The following is a 19,106-nucleotide window of genomic DNA, read 5'->3' on the forward strand; positions in this document are numbered from 1 at the left end:
AGCAGGAAACAAAAACAGAAATCTTGAAAACTACTCCTATAACAAAGGATTTCCACTCACCCCTAATAGAGACATGAAAGACTCACTGATATATTACAATAAAGCAAGATCAAGAAGCTTTTAGAGGAGCCTCAATTACAGAAAGACAAAAACCATGCTTAATTTACTCAGTATATTATAAACTCAATCATAACTCTATTATAAACTATTATAAAGTTATAATCGTATAACTTTAAACAATTAATCAAACATTCTCTCACCATCTAGTTCAACCAATTTTTAACTTTATATGGAAGTTTACTAAAATGATTTCTTAAAGAGTAACTCAGATGTAACACTGTATTGTTTTTCCTTTTTCACCAGATCATACTTTCACTCAGATTAAGGTATAAAAGCTAGAAGCGAAGTTGGTAATTGTATACGACAAAATATGAAACGTAATGGCTATGATAGGTATTATGGCATTTTCATATTTTATATTTTTAATACTAATCAAAAATTTTAGAACTTCTCTAATAACTCCTGAGTTGTATATTTTCTCTTTGAAATTGAAGAAAAGTAGTCTCAAAAGCTAAATTTAAAATAAAACTATACAGAATAATTTTTTAATTGAGAAACGGACATGATTTATAGAAAGCAGACATATTTTCACTTCTGATTCTTTTGAGTTTCTTATGAGATTGAGCATGAAAATGTAAAATGGTACAATATTCTTAATGTTATACACCTTTACTATATTGACATATAATTATATATTACAGCATTTCAAAATATTTTCACATATATTATCTCCTTAGAAATATGAAAGCACAAAATATTAGAAATGTACTAGACTAACCAAGCAGTACATCTATTTGCTATGAAATGCAAGTTAGTATTTTATCGATAGCCAATATTTAGTATCTTCAAAGTCCATGATACAGTAATAAAGTCTATATATTTGCAAAGATTCAATAATGTTCCTAGCTATTTGGCCATGCTTCACTGGATTTTTATAGCAGCTTCTCAGTAAATTTCTGTAAGCATATGGTAGTCTTTAAAGATACAAAACACCAGAGTCAAATCCAGAGGGCTGTTTCATATCTAAGACACATAAATATGTATCTATAATCTTATTTTAAAAACAATTAAACGTACAAAGTATTAATAGAAAAAAACTCTAGATGCTCATAATTTTTATCTGCAAAAGAAATAACATCCTCTCACTTGTTCTCCACTGAATTAGTCTCTCATAAATTACTTATAGTTTAAATGTAGGAATCATACTGTTATGCGTGAATATGGTGAGAAAAGACCTGTTTTAAATGGAAGCCAGGCAGTTTTTCCCTTGAAATAAAATTTCTCAAATTAAATGGTACAATCTAATCAAACCCCAAATTAATATTCTAAAAGTTAAATTTTTGAATAAAATGTGTTTTACTTAGAAGGGCTTCTATATTATAGTATCTAAGTAATTCAGATTATATCCACTTATTTTAGTATCTGTCCACTGTTTAATATCTTAATATCTGGTCACAAATTTTTAACATTGTGCACTTAGAAAAGAGTCTAAACACTTTATCATGTATGCAAAATTGGTAAGATATTTTGAATTAAATTGTATTCCTACAATTCAGCCCAATGTGACAACCTGTTCTCATCCCCTATGTCTGTAAACTGTTAATTGAGCCCTATGGGAACACTGCTATGACAAGCACATTAGAGGGTCCATGTAAAAAAGAAACTGAAATGCAAAAACAGAATGCCCCCCGCCCAAATCTTAATCACTTCACAAACAGTAGAAAGCAAAAATTGGCATATTTTGGGAACCCAAAATGACATATGTTCTATATTTATTGAAATATGATATACAACATGAGTGTTACTAACATTCACATAAAAAAGTCGTTTGAGCGACTTTAAAGCAGTAAAATCATATTTCTAAAGGCATATCATTGGCATGTTTATTTTCTAGAAATCTCCTACTTAAAATCATTTGATCAATAAATGTAACAGATCATACAATATGATTAAAAAATAGGATGTGGTAAAAATTCTCTGGGAGTTAAAGTGGATAGAACTTAAAAACCTTAAAGCCTTAAAAAGACACACACTAAAGCCAATTTTTTTTGAAATGAAATAATGTGAAATTCTTTTTCTATTCATTGCTTTAACTATATTTGTATGCATACTCTGAAGTTCTTACCAGTGTTTCCAATTGTTTCCTAATGTCTAATAATTAGGAATAATAGTACAGGAAATAAAATTATTTGCTCTTAACCAATATTAACACATTAAGTGCTTACTAAAACTGAGTACATGGAATTTCAAATTTGTTTTCAATTTTAAGGTTTGACAACTTAGTGATGCATCTTATTGTATTTCTTTTTTTAAAAAGATACACCGTGGACTAAGCAGTATATTAATTTCATTGTCCACATAACACTGAGTTATTAATGGTTTTAGGGACCACTGCTTCGTTGTCAATGCAAGAGGCATAAATAATTTCTTTTCTTATTTTTTAATTATTTAGTCATTTGTACTTAGAAACAAGCACCAAATTTATATGGAACAGCCACAGAATGCAAAATTCTTTTCTTAGACTTTTGTATCAAAATTTGTTTTTAAGCTCTTAATATGGAAAAACATGTTTATTATTTTAAACAAAGGAAAATTTTGAAATTTGAAAGTCTCTGTTCCATTTTAATATCAACATAAGAGATGATCCAAATGTACACTAGAAATGTATATACTGGCTGACAAAGTGAATGAGGACAAGTGTGGAGAGAGGGAAGAGGAAAAGACAGTAGGACTGACAACCAGGCTGGGGAGATTATAGCTCCCAAGAATACCCATTTCATTTATCAGATTTTTAAATAAACATGTTGAAGTGCAATGAAGAAATCTAAATTACTTTCTGAATACATTTGAGAAGACCAAATTCTTTCTTCCAGCTTAAAAAAAAATTCATCCATAAATTAGGCAAACGTGTGGTAACATAATAAAATTATCCTCTTGGTTCTCTTCAGGGAGACTGTAATCTCTCAAAAGAATTTGATATATCAAATACTACATGATTATTTCCAGATACATGAAAATAATTGTAAAATAATTACTGCATAGAGAATTTAAAAACTCACATCTTAAAAGTGTTACAGAATACATTCTTTTATTGGGTCTTGTCTTAAAACATCTTATTAAATTCACTGTCATCCAAAATTAAAAACAATGACGACAAAATGCTTACAACAGAAAACACAGATAGCTAAGATTTGAAATGTGACCCCTGTTCCTTAGGATAAACTGTACAGTAGTTTCTTCCTCCCTTACCTAAACTGGTTTGTGGCTTTCCGATAATTCACTGTAATAGTACATCATCATGGGAACCTGTCTTTCCAGGATTTTCACAGTCTTGGTTATGATTTTCACCTTCTTCATCGTTTTCAGGAGGAGATGTGCTCTCCTTTTTCTCTGTGGGATTATTAATTGTTTTTTCTGGCTGAGAATTTGAATTTTCAGCATTACCATCCTTTTCTGTGTTCCTTGGACTGGCAGCTTCACTGCTGGGCTCTGTGCTGGTCCTGTCTGTCTCTTCTCCAGGCTCGCCAGGTGCCACTTTTTTTTCTTCAGATGTTTTGTTATTTACGAGAACAGCTGAGGAGGAATGTTTGGAGTCCTTGGATTTTTTGTGCGTACAAATTTGACTGTTATGACCAGAGGCAGGAGAGACAGGCGATTTCTGGGCTTTGCTTCCCTCTAACTCTTCTTTCCTAGGTGGTCCCCAGATAAAATTCTCTGAAGGCGTATAATGTTTCTGGGCGAACCGTAGGAGCTTTCTCCTTTCTCTTCTGTCTCTAATTGTATAAACAAAATATTCCAGAGCACTCTGTTTAATATTGGGAATGGTATTTTCCACAAGAGCTTCATGAAGAATAAATTTTACAAGAGGAGACTTAAAACTTTCATATCCAAGCTCACCAAGGCTTTTAAGAATACGGGTGATTCTTAAATAGTTGTGCTGAGACCTGGAAGAGAGGATTGAATAAAATTAGGTGGAAAAAATCAGGTGGAAAAAATCAGGTGGAGGAAAACTATCAAGAGAATATTCTTCATGAAACTGGTAAGCCATGGAAATATGCCTTATAATGATTTTACTAAAAGTCATATAAGAAAGACATCATTAAAAGAAATAAATTAGAAGGTATTAAACCCTTATACCTCAATGTAATGTCAATCATTGTGAAACTCAAACATATAATACAAATTCTCCTTGTTTCTTCAGTTCTTCATATTTGAACAATATTTAATTAAAATTTATTCCTACTGATGTTGAATTGTCATTTATTAAATACGCTGAGGATGAGTGATCTACTAGGGCATTTATTTGAAGCAATACCAATGTGTTGTTCCTGTCACAGGTAACCAGTACGGAACAGAAACACATTAGCTATAAGATGAATGGTACAATTTACAGTGTCAGCTGGTCAGCAAAATCCACCATATTAGCCAGCTCACAAGGAAAACCACTCTACTTGCTAGAACAATTCTGACAAAAGATGTAACACCGACAGCTTAGCAGAGCATAGTTTAAATAGTTAAGAGAATGGACTTTAGAGTCAGACCTGGGTTTATATCCTGGCTCTGCCATTTACAGCTATGTGAAATTATAGTGTCTCTCTAAGGCTTGTACCCGTCCTTCCTGGACTTTACTGTACTGTTGTAAAAATCAAATGAGTTGATAAATATGCAGGGCATGTAGAACTCAATAAATATTAGATAGTATTTAACATTAATATTATTATTGTTATTATTTAAAGATTTGGTATAAGAATCACAATATTTGTACCTATTACAATTTAATTCTCTTCTATCCCTGGCTTCTCTCTCCTCTTCTTTCCCGATCAGAGAATTTTCAATTTTCCTTCTAATGGCATTGATTCCAAAGATGCCTTTTCCTCCAAACTGTACTAACACCTTTCTCCTCTGTGCCAAAACTAAGGCCATTATCAGATGAATGTTTTCTAATCTTATTATGTCATAATTCACAACCTATCACCCTACTTCACTCAGCACAATAGTTGCCTTATTACACATGCCTGCCTGCATCCTAAAAAAATTTTCTGCTACATGTATTATCAACAGCCCAGGAATTTATTTATCCAATATTATAACACAACCATAATCATCACTTATTTTTAACTTCCTAAAACCTATTTTATACCTCAGACATTATACTTTATGTAAGCATTGCATATACCTATCTTGGCTTCCAAAAGAGCTTGGGGCATTTCACTTAGAAATAACTAGCAAATTATTCGGAAAGAATGGAGAAGGATGTTGATGAATTATTTGAGAAAACAAGAGAGTGGTTCCATGGTCTTGTATTTTAATAAGAGAGCTTTTTTGGACAAAACAAAAACCTTAATGATTCGGGCAAACCAAACACTAGAAAAGAGAAGTCATGCACTTTTTACCACCACTACCTTCTGGGTGTACCAAAAAAGTATTATCTAAATGTTCAACTCTCTGAAGGCAAAGGGCAAAACGTAGCACAGATCTGTTTCAGTCTTATCACTCTGTATTTTTTAATAGTAAGTAAGGGTATTTTGAGATCACAAATTTGGGTGAAGTTAATGTGCCATTAACAGCAGGACTGACTTAGTTGTTAGGTTAATATAGATTCCGTATACTCTAAAAACAGTGAAAAAACTTTTAGGCAACATCTGCTTCATAAGTCTACGATAAAGAGATGTATGAAAAAGTAAAAGTACATATTTATTAAATCCCAAAGAGGATTTATATGACAACAAAATTTACTATATTTGCAACCAGCTCAATTTCACATATTCAGTCCAAGATGAATGGCCAAATTAAAATTTCTGTACATATTTATCTGTATTTTCACATTCTCCAATTAAAAATATTTACATAACAGTAGAAAAAGACAAAAACTGGGGTTGAAGAGAATGAAGATCAGGATTATGATACAAAACTATATAAGAAAGAAATTGGGTGTTTCGATATGATTTGAAATAAAGACAAAATGGAAGAAGAGTAGCTAAACCTCTCCTAATGTTATGTGCAACCTTTGGGGTTTAGTAGCAGATAAATAAGAGAAGTTAAGCTTTCAGACAGAGGTAAGGGCTGAAGTTGTCAGGAAAACCAAGTAGGTGAGAATACACACAGAAGGCAAAAATCAGGAGACAGAAAATAAGTTAGAGGGGATTCCAGGGTCTAAAATATGACTTAGTAATCCAAAGTGATTACAAATAAAATAGGAAATACACCTTGGTGATTGGTTTATATATTTGTACTCTCATGTTTGAAAATATTTCGCCTCTTTTAGTCATGGTCACTTGTTCACTTCCACTCAATATTTTTTGTCTGCTGGGGCTACTATAAATACATTGTGCTTCCTACCTATTCTAAAAAATTCAAGATGTCATATAGATTAAAACACAAATAAGTTATGACATTTAAGGATAAACCAGAAAAGAACCCAATTGGAGAAAGAAAATAGAAGTTTTCATATAATCCTCTATAATTTATTCAGTCTAGTCAATATAATTTTTTGGCAAATAAGCTGCAAAGGAAAGTTGTTTTCTGGAAGATTTTAAGTCAGTTAATTCACAGCTGGAAAAGTTCTATGCAATACCCAAGGAAGGGAAAAAAAGAGACAATGGGCAGTAGAAAGTAAGGGAGCTGGACAGCACAGACGAGTGAGATATAGCAGCTAGTTCAGGCTCCCCTCCCCTGACTCAACCAAGGAGATCATTTCACTAAAGCCTTCAGAGGGGTTCTGTTTCCAGCTATCAATTAGAGGATCTGAAAATATAACCCCAAGGAGGATTTTAGCTGACAAACCTATGTTATTCATCATTTATTCATTCAACAAACATTTACTAAACAAGATTGCTACTCCAACCAAAAACGAGTTGGGGTTGAAGATTCTCTAAAATGATAAAGATGAATACATGGAAGATGAGGTACTATCAGATTCTGTCCAAAGATTTACTTCTGCCATAATGTCAATAGGCTACTTGCATACAGCTTTCTTTGACAGTATGACATAAGTGCTTAGAAACTGTCCAGAGATAGCTACCTTCATTGCTTAGGTAGAGGCATATATATATATATAGTTCTACTTTAAGTGTTCAATATAAACCAAATTTAACTTGAGTTAGGAGTTAACGGGTCATATAGTCAAGATCATAAAGCTTTATGCCCATTTTTTCAGTGTTTTAGTACAAGCCGCCATTTTAATAGTGTTGATTATAACTAATAAAGTAAAAGAAAGGCTTAAATAGTAATACTTATTTTACCAAAGCAAGAGGAAGGTTCTAGAAAGACACAAAAATTTTAGTTAATTGATACACAAAATTCTAATTTGTTTTGAACAAAAATTTCTTAGGTAGTTTTAATTTTTTCTTAGTACTTGCCCAGTATAGCTAATTATAATGTGCTAAACAATTCTTTGAAGTTGTGGTTTTATAGTCCAGCATGCATAAGTCACTCTATAATTAAAAAGGGGAAAAAAAGCCAGTTTCTGTGTAAAGAAAATAATAAGAAAAATAAACTTTGGATATAAGTATTAATGAAAGTTATAAATATCCAAATAAAAGAATACAGCAAATCAATTCTAAATAAACTTTAAATTTTCTTCATAGATTGAAATTTATCAACCAAAAATGGTCTTTTGTTTTTGACCTACACAGTGAAGATCTGAATTTTTCCTCCTTTTTAGTAAAATATTGAGAATATCTCAATCTTATAAAATAATTTTTATATGTCACAGGCTTAATTCATGGACTTACTCTAAGAAGGCACCATGCTTGAGGAACAGACTGTGCAAGACGCTTACAACCAAGTAGTGGGGATTGAAAAAACCATATATAAACAATAACCATAAATTCCTGGAAACATGGCATAAAGAGGGAAAGAGCCACAGTTGGCTATAGGTAGTGAAGATGTTACAGGAAGAAACAGCTCTAAAGCTGAATACTCATATTTCTACCTAGAACTTTGTTCCTTTTTGTTGTTGTTTTGTTTTATAATATAGAAGAGTGAATAAAATGCATTTTAGACTAGCTTCTGATTTTGGATTCCTTAGTCTATCTGCTAGTTGCTCCTAAGTTCCACAGAGAATTCCAACCAAAGGAAAATAACATGCTGGCCCCCAATGTACTGCAGGGGCTTTACTTACTCATTCAGATGTTGAAACCTTTCTTGCCAGTTAACGGCCCGAGCGACATTTCCGGTTTTATCAATCAGTTTTATTCCAAAAAATTCTAACATCATTTTATAAGCCAAAAGGAATCTTCTAATTGCTTCTTTTGTTTTTTTGAATTCCTAATGAAAAGAAAAATGTCAGCTGAAATGATTCAGTAGTTACCAGGCCAATAAAATAGCAATATTATTTGGCCATCTCATATAAAATTAAATGAGCTTGCATTACCTCAATTTCATATGTAGTTAGTTCTTTAGCATAAAAGTTCAAGCCTTGTTCTCTCAAGGGGAAAAGCCTATTTTTTAGAAAAAAAAATTGTATTAATGTCTGGAAAACACACATGATTAAATAGGATGTGATTGAAGACAGATAATATGTAACTAACCATTGAATGTAGGTGTGGTTGTGCTCCAGTTTTTCATAGTCTCCTTTCCACTTATTTAGAACTTCTTCGATGTAAACACCTAAACAGTAAATATTTAGAAAATGAACCAGACATTTAAAACATTGTTGAAAGCATTTTAAGATTTAATCACTTAAGCTTTACGTTAAAACCTTTTAAATTTTAATAATGACACAATAATAATGCTTTTTAAAGATGAATTCTCTATTTCATATATTGTTATATATAAGCTTATTTAAAAAAAAAAACAGTGACACCTCCAACTGCAGAAAGTTTTGCTGAACAGCATTATTCTAAAGCAGAGGTTGGCAAACTACGATCTGCCATCTGTTTTGTAAATAGTTTTAGTGGTACACAGCATGTACAAATGAATAATAAAATTAATTTATATATTTTACATTAAAACAGCAGTTTAGTACTTGCTATAGAAACCATATGGCCCACAAAGCAAAAAATATTCACTTTCTAGCCCTGTATAGAAGTTTACCAGCCCCTGCCCTAAAAGGGTCATATAGTTCTTTAAATACTAGATAAGATCAAATAAAAAAGAGAAGGGAAGGGAAAGGAAGGGAAGGGAATGGAAGGGAAGGGAAGGGAAGGGAAAAGAAGAGGAGAGAAGGAGAGAGGAGAGGAGAGAGAGAGAGAGAGAAAGAGAAGAGGGAGGGAGGGAGGGAGGGAGAGAGGGAGGAAGGAAAGAGGAGAGAAGCAAGGAAAAGGAGAAAGGAGGAAAACATGAAAGAAAAAGGGTATTGAGTGCCTATTTTATGTTGGGCCCATATTATACATGGTATACAGCATTCACCTTACTCTTACAGAACTCTCCCAAACCAGTGTTATCTCCCTTTACTAACTGTGTGATTTGTTCAAATCACACACTAATAAAAGAATGAATCTAGGAGTACAGGACAGATTTTTCTGGTTCCAAAAAGTAAGCCCTCTTCATTACTTTCATTGTTCTTATGAAAACAAAATCCTCCTGCTTCAGTCTGTCTAGGTCCTCTCAACTGGCTATGTGGCCATTTATCAATTTTATAGGAAAAAAAAAAACCCACAATGTACTATTTCTCTAAACCTAACTCCTCTCATTTTTATTTCCTCCAGAGATCACCATTTGTAATAAAGGTCCATTCTCAAAAGGTTTGGTAAAAGTTGTTTTTGAATCATACTTATTGGCTTTCTCAGAATGTTGAAACCATTTACTTCCACAGTTTCCCATTTGCTTTCCCTTCCAATTGCCTCCAGCCATTTAATAAGCAAAATACATCATTGCAGATTTATGCTTACTGGAAGTTGTGTGTGTGTGTGTGTGTGTGTGTGTGTGGTGTGTACATACTAAAGAAGAAAGTGTATAAGTTGATGTAATTTACATAATAAAGTAGAATAACAGCTCATGTGACCTTAGCTAAAACATCTGACCTCTACATACCTTATGAGATTTTAAAATAAATTTTGTGATAAAGATTACAAAAAACAATAATGCATTACTTAAAGTTACCGCTTTAAATTTGCTATCTAGAAAAGTAAATTCACTATTAGAAAAACAAAAATAATTGAGTTAAATATTGTCATATAGCTATGCTCAATGCTTTAAATATTTGAAGGCATTCCTTTAGGTAGATTTTATTAAATTCAGATCAGAGTCAAATTAACATTCTATCATTGCATTTCTTCAAAAAGTTTTCTTTTAGTCAAGTTCAAAAAAAAAAAAAAAAAAACTCTAAGAATTTACTTAATATGATTTCGATTAGTAAATAAAGCCGTGTGTTTCCATCATTAGTAAATACAACAAAGCATTTTTATCCAGAAGTTTCCTTCCAAATCGGAGCAGACATTTGGGACACCAGAAAATTAATTAAAGACAAGTGGATCTGGCCAATTCAGCAACGTTCTTAAGTTCTAACTCCCAATGGGTACTTCTCTCACTGCACAGAGAGGGGAGTCCTTCTCCGAACACTCCGCCCAGCCTTTAGATTTCCCTCCTCCACTTACTTCACCAAAGAAAGCAAGGCCCTGCCACTTGGAAAGTTTTACAATCTGTGACCCTTGTTCCCTAACTCACGCTGCTATGTTTTCAGCTCAATTTCCACTGAGAGCAAAGGGCAGGAGCCAGGGATATCTGGTCACCTCAAAGAGATAGGGCTTTAAGGAGAGAAGCCAGCTTTGCTGGTTTGATATGGATAAAATTAAGAGCCCACAATGAACCACGGCATGGTGCCTCAGTGTAATATGCATATTACCATAGCAGCTGCATTGCACTGCAAGGTTAAAAAGATTCTATGAGGGCAATTGCAGAGTCATGAAGGAGGAGGCAAGTTTATTTGGCAGAGCTGAATGGAAATCTACCATATGTGTAGTTTGATTCTCAGGAAATGGTAACACTGAACTGGGACTGCTACAGCTCCCTGACTCCTGAATCTGAAAACCACAGGAAAGATAATTCTAATACAACCATTATTTTCCAATTATGTTCTAAATAATTTTCAGGTATGGCACAGTGGAAAGAACACTGAACTCTGGAAACAACACCCAACTCTACAATCAGTGACCCGACAAGTCAGTCATTCAAGATTTAAGACCCAGTAATCTTATATTTAAAATGAGAAAGCTGAATTTGATCCCCTCTAATGTTTCTTAATAATCTAATATTCTATGGTTCTATAAATCTTTTCTCTCACAAAAATGGCCCCCACTACCTTTTGGATAATGGCCACTATAAACAGGTGATGGGAAAGTATTGCTAATCTGCAGTTATTCCTTCAGAATTTGTCAAATGAATGCTCACAACTCCAAGTTCTAGGACTTTGGGGGCACATTAGACTACACAGCAAAGTAAATTCAGTGAATGAACAAATATATTAAGAATGTACTGACCATGGAATAAACAAAGAATAAAGGTGTACTTATTATTTAGAGTTTGCTTTTTACCAAGGTAGATTACTCACCATCTGGTTTAAATGGAATTTTATTCTTATAAAAACGAAGATTGCTCAAGTCATTTTGATATCGGATATCTTTGAAGTTCTGCTAAAGGAAAAAATAAATCAATTTCCAGCATACGGACATATTTTTAAAAAGCACACAGACCCTTCTTGCATGTTAGTTCATTGGCACTACAAAACAAGAAACACATTTTAGGAAAAAAAAAATTCTACACTCTTACTGGGTACTGGTGTCGGTATTTGTACAAATCCCTCGCAGCATAAAAACTTCTCTTTGGTTTGGCAGTTGCTTCAGTGGAATCACCACCCTAAAATAAAAAGTGAAATTCCATTCACATGTTGAAGCAAGATAATTTCACCAAGAAATTTCCAGAAAAATTTTTAAAAAATAAGCATCTATAAAGAAAGCCCGAAAAGTGTCAAAATGTCTAAATTACTGAAAATATTATAAATGTCCTTTTAATAATTCTTATTAGCGACATTTGTTGTCATTCTACCTTTCTGATTTGAACCCAATAACATTTGTCCTATGGTGTTTTCCTAAAAATCTTAATTATTCACCAAAAGCTTATAAAGGCTAAATGTTATGGATCAATATCCATCAGAAACAGAACTCAAAATGAATTCAAGACTTGTATTTTATCAGAGGTTACACAAGTAATTACATGATAAAACTTACTTTAGAATACATAATGCTAAAAAAATGCTAAGATAATAAATCAATTCTATATAGAAAATTGAAATAATTTTGCAATATTTAGCTGTACTTGGAAGTAATAATTATAAAAGGAAAAGAGGCTCTTAAAACAAACTAAATAGCTTTCTAAACTCCATCCTTTACAGTATCATAATAAGTACACAAAACTATGAATAATCTTGTTAATTCAGTGATAATACAATGTAATATAAATTAGCAAACTTAAAATATATACACACAAAGCAATGAAACACTCTCAGATGGAATGAACTTCAGAACTTATACGTGGTAGTTACTCATACTATTTATATTCTAAACAAAATTCCCACCACCATGAAGTAATTTTTAAAATATAAGGTCAATATAATTGATTTACATTCCATGTGTAAACTATATGTCTACTACAATGTATAAGAAAGTGCCTTGTATTCAGTGTCCTGCAGAAGGACAATGAGACTGATGACGATGATGAAATAGAAGGTAAAATTTAGATCTCAATATTCATTAACAGCTTCACCCCCAATCCTTTCTCATCATCCCCCATCTGTGTTGATAGACTGGCATCCTCTAAGCAATTTCTGCACATTTTTGAAGTGGTGTGATTCTGACGATTACTACAAGTACAGAGATACTTTAAAATCAAATTCTCTGATGTTTAACATTAGCTACTCTGTCATGTTACGTAAGCAAGGAAAAGTTTAAATTCTGGTCTTTGCCACACATTTCAAAATAGCTCTGCCTAGCAAGTTTCTGAATCTATTTAGCCTGAGCTACAACCATATGAATCATCATCCACATTTGTAGAGAAAGCACTTTTCCATTTACAAAGCACTTACATGTATATTATTTCATTTGATTCTTCTAACGCACCTGGCTGGCAGTTGTTAGTGTTTCCGTCTTAGAAACAAGGTAACCCAGGCTTAGAGAAGTTGAACAGGACCCAGAGCCCAGTGACAACGCAGGCACTAGAAGCCCAGGCTCTGGGCTCCAACTACAACTAATTAGGTACAAATCAATCTCAGCTCCACTAGAAGTAAAGAATTGCTACAGAAACTTTGGTATGATGTCAAAGCCCAAGACTTGGAGGCAGGAGACGGTCGGAGTCTTAAATCTGCTACTTATTTGTGAGGCTTTAAACAAATCACTTAACTTAATCTTAATTTTATCATCTGTGAAATGAAGGTAATGACTCACGCTCCACCTAATTTCCAAGATTATGAGAACAACTGCCTCCTCCAAGTCTCTAAATGTACCAAACTCCCAGCATCTGTCCCTGCTCCTCTAACTTCTGCTCCTTTTGGACTCTCTATCCTATCCCCTTTCAACTGCTTAGACAAAGATTGTGTTCCTTAACACACTGTTCCTATTGCCTGTATCACCAAAATTTTCCTCTCTTCTGGATCATTCCCCTGAGCAAAGATGCTATATAGTATCTCTAATCTTAAAATAAAATACACAACTTTTCTTGACCTAAATCCCCCCTCAATTATAGATCCATAGCTCTGCTACCATTCATAGTAAATCATCACCAGAGTTGATCATACTTCCTGTCTCCGTCTCCTCTTCTCTCATGGCCCACCCCAGGTTTTCATCCTCAGCATTCCATCAAAACAGCTCTTGCAAATGTCACTAACAAATCTCCCTCTGACCAAATGGTTTCCCAGTGCTCAACTCAGGGGATTTTCCAGCAGCACTGGGACACTTAATGCTGCCTTCCTTCCTGAAACTATGTCAGCTAACACACCACTCCTGGTTTTCTTCCTATCTCATTGATGACCCCTTGTCAGCCTCCTCTTTGGCTCCTCCTCCTCTTCACCTGCTCTAAATGGAGGAGTGTCTAGGGCTTAGTCCTCATTCCTCACCACTCCTTGATAACCGCAAATCTTTCCATGACATTAAATACCACCAGTCTTATATGCTGAAGACTCTAGTCCTGAATTGAGGCTCCATTCAGAGATATAATTAATTACACAACAACTCCACTTGGATATCTCATAGGATATCATACTCAAGAGAATTCTTGAAATAACCTCTTAAGTTGCATTCTCCCTAGACTTCTCCATCTTAATTAATGGCACCATCACTTGTCAAATGTTCACTCAGACTAGAAATACAGCAATGGAGGTGATAAGAAGTAGTCAGTCTGAAATACATTTTAAAGGTAGCTCCAGTAGTACCTGGAAATGAATTGCCTACGGGGAGTAGGGAATAAATGAGGTTGACAGTTAAAAAGCAAAATAAAAAAAGTAGATTTTTTTTAGAGGTTAGATGGTGATACCAACAAGAAAAATTAATCATTAAAAAGGTAGGGTTGGTGTGGTCTACCGTTTACTGGGGTTGCAATTAACTGGTTAAAACATTAATTATCAAGTTGATTTATATAGATGGACCTGGTTAGTTAGACTGAATCTGAGCTGGTGTGTTTTGATAAGCCAGACTTCTTTAGATGGTTATTTAATTGGGAAGAGAAATACATTGGAATTCATCATATAATATTTTCCTGGGGTTGAATTCCCAAGACGAAATGACCCAGCAGCAAAGCAGAACACAAGGGGCCGAAGGGTATTCAAAATTCCCACAGGTTAAATGTTCTGACGTTGGTGACAGACATACTTGGGTTTGCATCATTCTCTTTCTGGATGATCTTGAGCAAGCTTCTAAACCTGTTTTCTCTAAAATGGGGATTAAAAACAGCAACTCTCACCCCACACCCAAAATTGCGGTAGGGTGAAATAACATGTTTAGCAGAGAGTCTGCCCTAAGACTTTGTTTCCTCCTGACCTAAACAGAGATGATCAATGAGGCAGCCTTGGCTGTAATATTTAGGTGGTGATTCCTCTACTCTAGCAAAAAAATCCTGAGGTCACATGCGACTTAGGGCTCCATTTTTTTCACTCTCATTCTCCCATAGCTGATAAAGAGGAGGGCCTAACGCAGAACAAGAAACCTTAAATACCTCCAAGACGCACACTTCCTCAGACGGTTGGCTAAACAGTTCCTCCTTTTCAAAGTTTTCTGAATTATTTTCAGTTCCATCAGAGATTATTTCTTTACTAACCTCTTCTCCAAATTGTATTAGGCAAATGATTTAAACACAGTTGAATCAACAAGTCTTCTGAGTGAAATAAGATTTTTGAAGAGTGCCCTGAACTCCAAGAAGGCCTTACTTTGGGTAAGAACTGTGGCGTTTTAACTTCGGATGGGGCCCTCCTACAATACTTTTAATGGCTGTAGACCCCACTGTCGGGGAGAATGCTCGCTGCCCATCAGCTGCAGTTCCACCTTATTCTGGGTAATTTTTACCAATAATGCGCACTAGACCAGTTTCCACAATCCTCTATTTTTAGACAGGTTCCTCCCACCCCACCTTTGCATCACCCAGCTGCGCTGCAGAGGCGAAGGAAACACCCATTCAAGTTAGGTTCTGCCTGGAGGGACTTCCTTGTGGTGTCTACGGTCAGGCCCTAGGCTGACAGCTGGCAGCCGCGGCGCTCCGGGCCACCGCAGGCCCCCGTCCGTGGGGCAGCCGGGCGCCGCGGGCACGGAGGGGTCCGGCAGCGGAGGACGAGCAGCGGCGCGCGCCCCTGCCCAACGCGCGGGGATAGCTCGGCGCTTACGCCTCTCCCCCGCGACGTCCTTTCTCCCAGCGCGGGGGGCAAGGGCGCCCCGGCCCAGCCCGAGGCCGCCGCGGGGCCGCGTACCTGCTCGGCGCCCGCCGCCTCGGCGTCCTCGTCCGGCGCGGGACCGGCGCGGGGCCGTCCGCTGGCCCGCTCCGGGGGCTGCGCGGGCTGCTCGGGCTCCTGCCCCGGGCCCTCGCCTCCGCCGCCCGGCCCCAGCTCCTCGGGCTCGGGCTCTGAGTCCGTCTGCCAGGTGGAGTCGCAGTCCTCCACGGTGGTGGGCTCGCGGAAGCTGACTCCGCCGAGCAGGTTGCCCATTGAAGAGGCGGCGGCGGGCGCGGGGCTGCGGGCTGCGGGCTACCGGCGCGGGGCTGCGGGGCGCGGGCTGCGGCAGGCGCGCTAGGGCCCGGGCATGGCCGCGGCGAGGGCGCTGGGCGGCAGCCTCGGCGCGCCCGCCGCCGCACTGCCTCAGCGCGGCGAGCGGCAGACAGGCACACTCTCGGGGAGGAGCCGGCGGCCCCGGGACCGTCGCCGCCGCCAACGCTTGAACCCGCCCATCTGGTTCCTTCTCCTCCCCGCGGGCGGGAGCCAGCGCCAGCCCGGAGCCCGGGACAGCGAACTGTCCACTCCCGGCCGGAGCGCCCCGGGGACACACCTCACTTTCCACTTTCCTTCACTCGGCCTTGGAGGTCCCCTGGGGTGGATCGGGGTCTGCTGCTAACCCGACCCCTTCTTCCCCGACCCCCGGGCAGGAGAAGACCTGCAAGGGGCTCTCCCAGCTGAGCGGGAAGAGTGATCCCGCCCTGGTCTGGGAGGTGGGGCTGGGGTAGACGTGATGTCGAAGAAGGTGTCACCTTCTGCAGCCAAGTCCTGTCCACACTCCCTCCCCCTCTCCCTGCTGGCCCGGGAGGAAGATAAATTAGCTGCAGCAGCAGAAGACAAAAGCTAATGGTGACCAGACTCCATATAAACAGAAAATCCAAGCTACCACGACTGTATTTAGAGCAGCCACCTAGAATCCCTGTGGTCTAGAAGCTGTCACCTCATCTAATGAGCAAAAGTCTCTTGAACCAAAAGGAATAACAACTAGACTTTCACATTGATCTGTGGGCAGTTTTACTAATACCCACTCCAAATCAATGCTCTGAGTAGAATAAAAAATCAGAATCTTTGGCCCCTTGGTCTTTTCTGTAAATGAAAGAAGGTGGGGGTGGGGGGTCGGGGGGCATGTTATACAAGTACTTCAAGATAAAACAGCATGACCGAATAAGTGGCCCAGAGAAAAGCAACGATTGCAAACTTTGTATAATGGCCTAACTAGAAGGAAAGTCTCTTGAAGGCAGCCTTGTCCATATGTGCCGAACTTGGTAGGTACTCAGAAAACATTTGTTGACTGAGAAAAATAGATTAGATATACAAGATTAAATTGGTGCACTTGAAATAAATAATCCTTTTTTAAATGTTTTCTGATAAAATAGGATACCGAATTAAGGCCAATGTACTGGTTCTAGGGGAGCAATCGGGTGAACGGCCTGCCCATTCCACAGATAAATCAGCATTGTCTCTCTTCAAGCACTGCAGCAGGAGAGCCCAGCTGTAGACTCTGTTCCTACTCAGCTTCTGAACTGGGACAGGTCACGTAGCTACATTAAACCTAAATTTCCTCATCTATAAAACAAGACCAGATTTTATCATCGATGTCCCTTGCAGCTCTGACTTTGTATGATCCATGACTGGGAAAAGTTCTAAAACTAGTAGTAATAGGCACATGACACACAAAAAACTTTTTAGTCATCATGGCTTAGTGAAAAAGTAATGCGGCAGCAGTAGAACACCAGAATCTAATTGCTCATATCTGGGGATTTAGATTCATCTTCCTTTGGCAGAGGACCCGAACACATTGCAGAAGTAAATGCTATCCATCACCATAAACATTCCAGACATAGAAAGTCTAAGGATAGTTGCTGTGCCTTAGTGCTCCATCAGTTGGTTTAGTTGTATGTAGATCAAAGGTGGGCTCATATTTTTTTGCCTTCCTCCCATTGAGAGGTATAGTCAAATTAATCAGGGCTGACCTCAGTGGCTTGCTTTGGAAAATAGAATATGAGAATTTTCAAAAATAGAATATTTGGAATTTTCAAGGTTAAGCTATGAAGAACCTTGCATCCTCTACTAGAGTCTCTTGGAACATACTCTCTGGTATCCCTGAGCTTCCATGTAAGAAGTTCAACTGCCTTGAGACTGCCATGCTGGAAAGGCCACTGTGTATGTCTCTAGTCACTAGACCCAGCTGAATCCTGCCTTCCGGCATCCTGTGGTGAACCCTGCTGGTTTTTATTGGATCCTCCAGACCAGCCCATCCATCTACCTCTCAATGATCACATTGATGTCATGTGGAACAAAGGGACCACCCAGCAAAGTCCTCAAATTCCTGACCCTCAAATAGTGAAATATAATAAAATGGCTATTAAGTCACTAAATTTTGCAATAGTTTCTTATCCAGCAATAGGTAACAGAACAGTGAAAAGTATCTGTGTAAGCCTGTACCTGTTTGTATATATAACCTTTTCCACTACCTCTTGGCAAATGTCTCATTTTTTTTTAATAGGGCTATAGATTTTTGTGCCAAGTAGTGGAACATATTTTCTAATGAACATAATTTTATATAAAGTACCATGATCTTAAGTAATAATTTTAAAAAATAAGATTACAACAATAACTGATCACATCGTATCCTACCTATGTATTTAAGAAAGTTAATTCTGGAGGTCTCTCATCCCAAGGTTCTGTACACAGGAATTACCTTATCTGAAAACTTAGTTTTTCATCATTCCTACCTTTGAGAGTATTTAGTATTCCTGCATTGATACTAAAGGAGTGTGTCTTTGCTTCATATAAAAAATTCAATACTTAGCCAGTGCCAGGCACATATTAGTTTATCAGTATATTTTAGCTCTAATCATTATTTATCCAATATGTCTTCAAAGAATATTGAATTCAACAATAATATAAATAGAATGGAATGAAGAGAAACTACTATCACAATGGCCTATTATAAAGTATAACTTCTGACTCCTATATCTAGACTCTACCTTAAGCTATACAGATTCTATAGCCATGCTCCAATGTAACTATTTTCAAGCTTGTCATGGTTTCAACCATGTCCTTGAAGGGTGAGGCTATTATAAGAAGGAAACTATACTTTGAGAACTAAACTTTTTTTAGATAAAACCCAAGATACATG

At 37.0% G+C, this 19,106-nt stretch overlaps 1 protein-coding gene across 4 annotated transcripts; it reads right to left on the reverse strand.

The window, feature by feature from the left end:
• Positions 1–1,815: 1,815 nt before the first annotated feature.
• OGFRL1 (opioid growth factor receptor like 1) lies at positions 1,816–16,330 on the reverse strand. 4 transcript variants are annotated; one of them, XM_039852906.1, is made up of 7 exons: positions 15,947–16,330; positions 11,770–11,856; positions 11,552–11,630; positions 8,592–8,670; positions 8,435–8,501; positions 8,183–8,328; positions 1,816–4,004 (listed from the first exon to the last, which is right to left on the reverse strand). In XM_039852906.1, exons 1-7 carry the CDS (start codon positions 16,178–16,180, stop codon positions 3,338–3,340), a joined length of 1,359 nt encoding a protein of 452 aa, XP_039708840.1. In that variant the 5' UTR covers positions 16,181–16,330; the 3' UTR covers positions 1,816–3,337. The 4 variants fall into 4 exon arrangements, with proteins under 4 accessions (XP_039708840.1, XP_039708838.1, XP_039708841.1 ...); XM_039852904.1 differs by having other exon boundaries at positions 11,552–11,633; positions 15,947–16,237; XM_039852907.1 differs by lacking the exon at positions 15,947–16,330 and adding an exon at positions 15,613–15,735 and having other exon boundaries at positions 11,552–11,633.
• Positions 16,331–19,106: the final 2,776 nt, after the last annotated feature.

The sequence above is a fragment of the Pteropus medius genome, unplaced genomic scaffold (assembly GCF_902729225.1).
Source record: "Pteropus medius unplaced genomic scaffold, Ma_sr-lr_union100, whole genome shotgun sequence".
In the NCBI taxonomy this organism is placed as follows: Eukaryota; Metazoa; Chordata; class Mammalia; order Chiroptera; family Pteropodidae; genus Pteropus; species Pteropus medius.

Coding starts and splice junctions, on each gene's coding strand:
- OGFRL1 (XM_039852904.1), bottom strand. CDS start 16,180: ATGGGCAACCTGCTCGGCGGAGTCAGCTTCCGCGAGCCCACCACCGTG. Junction 8,502..8,591: donor AACCACACCTACATTCAATG/GTTAGTTACATA, acceptor TCTAAAAAATAG/GCTTTTCCCCTTGAGAGAAC. Junction 4,005..8,182: donor AGGTTTCAACATCTGAATGA/GTAAGTAAAGCC, acceptor CCTCTCTTCCAG/GTCTCAGCACAACTATTTAA.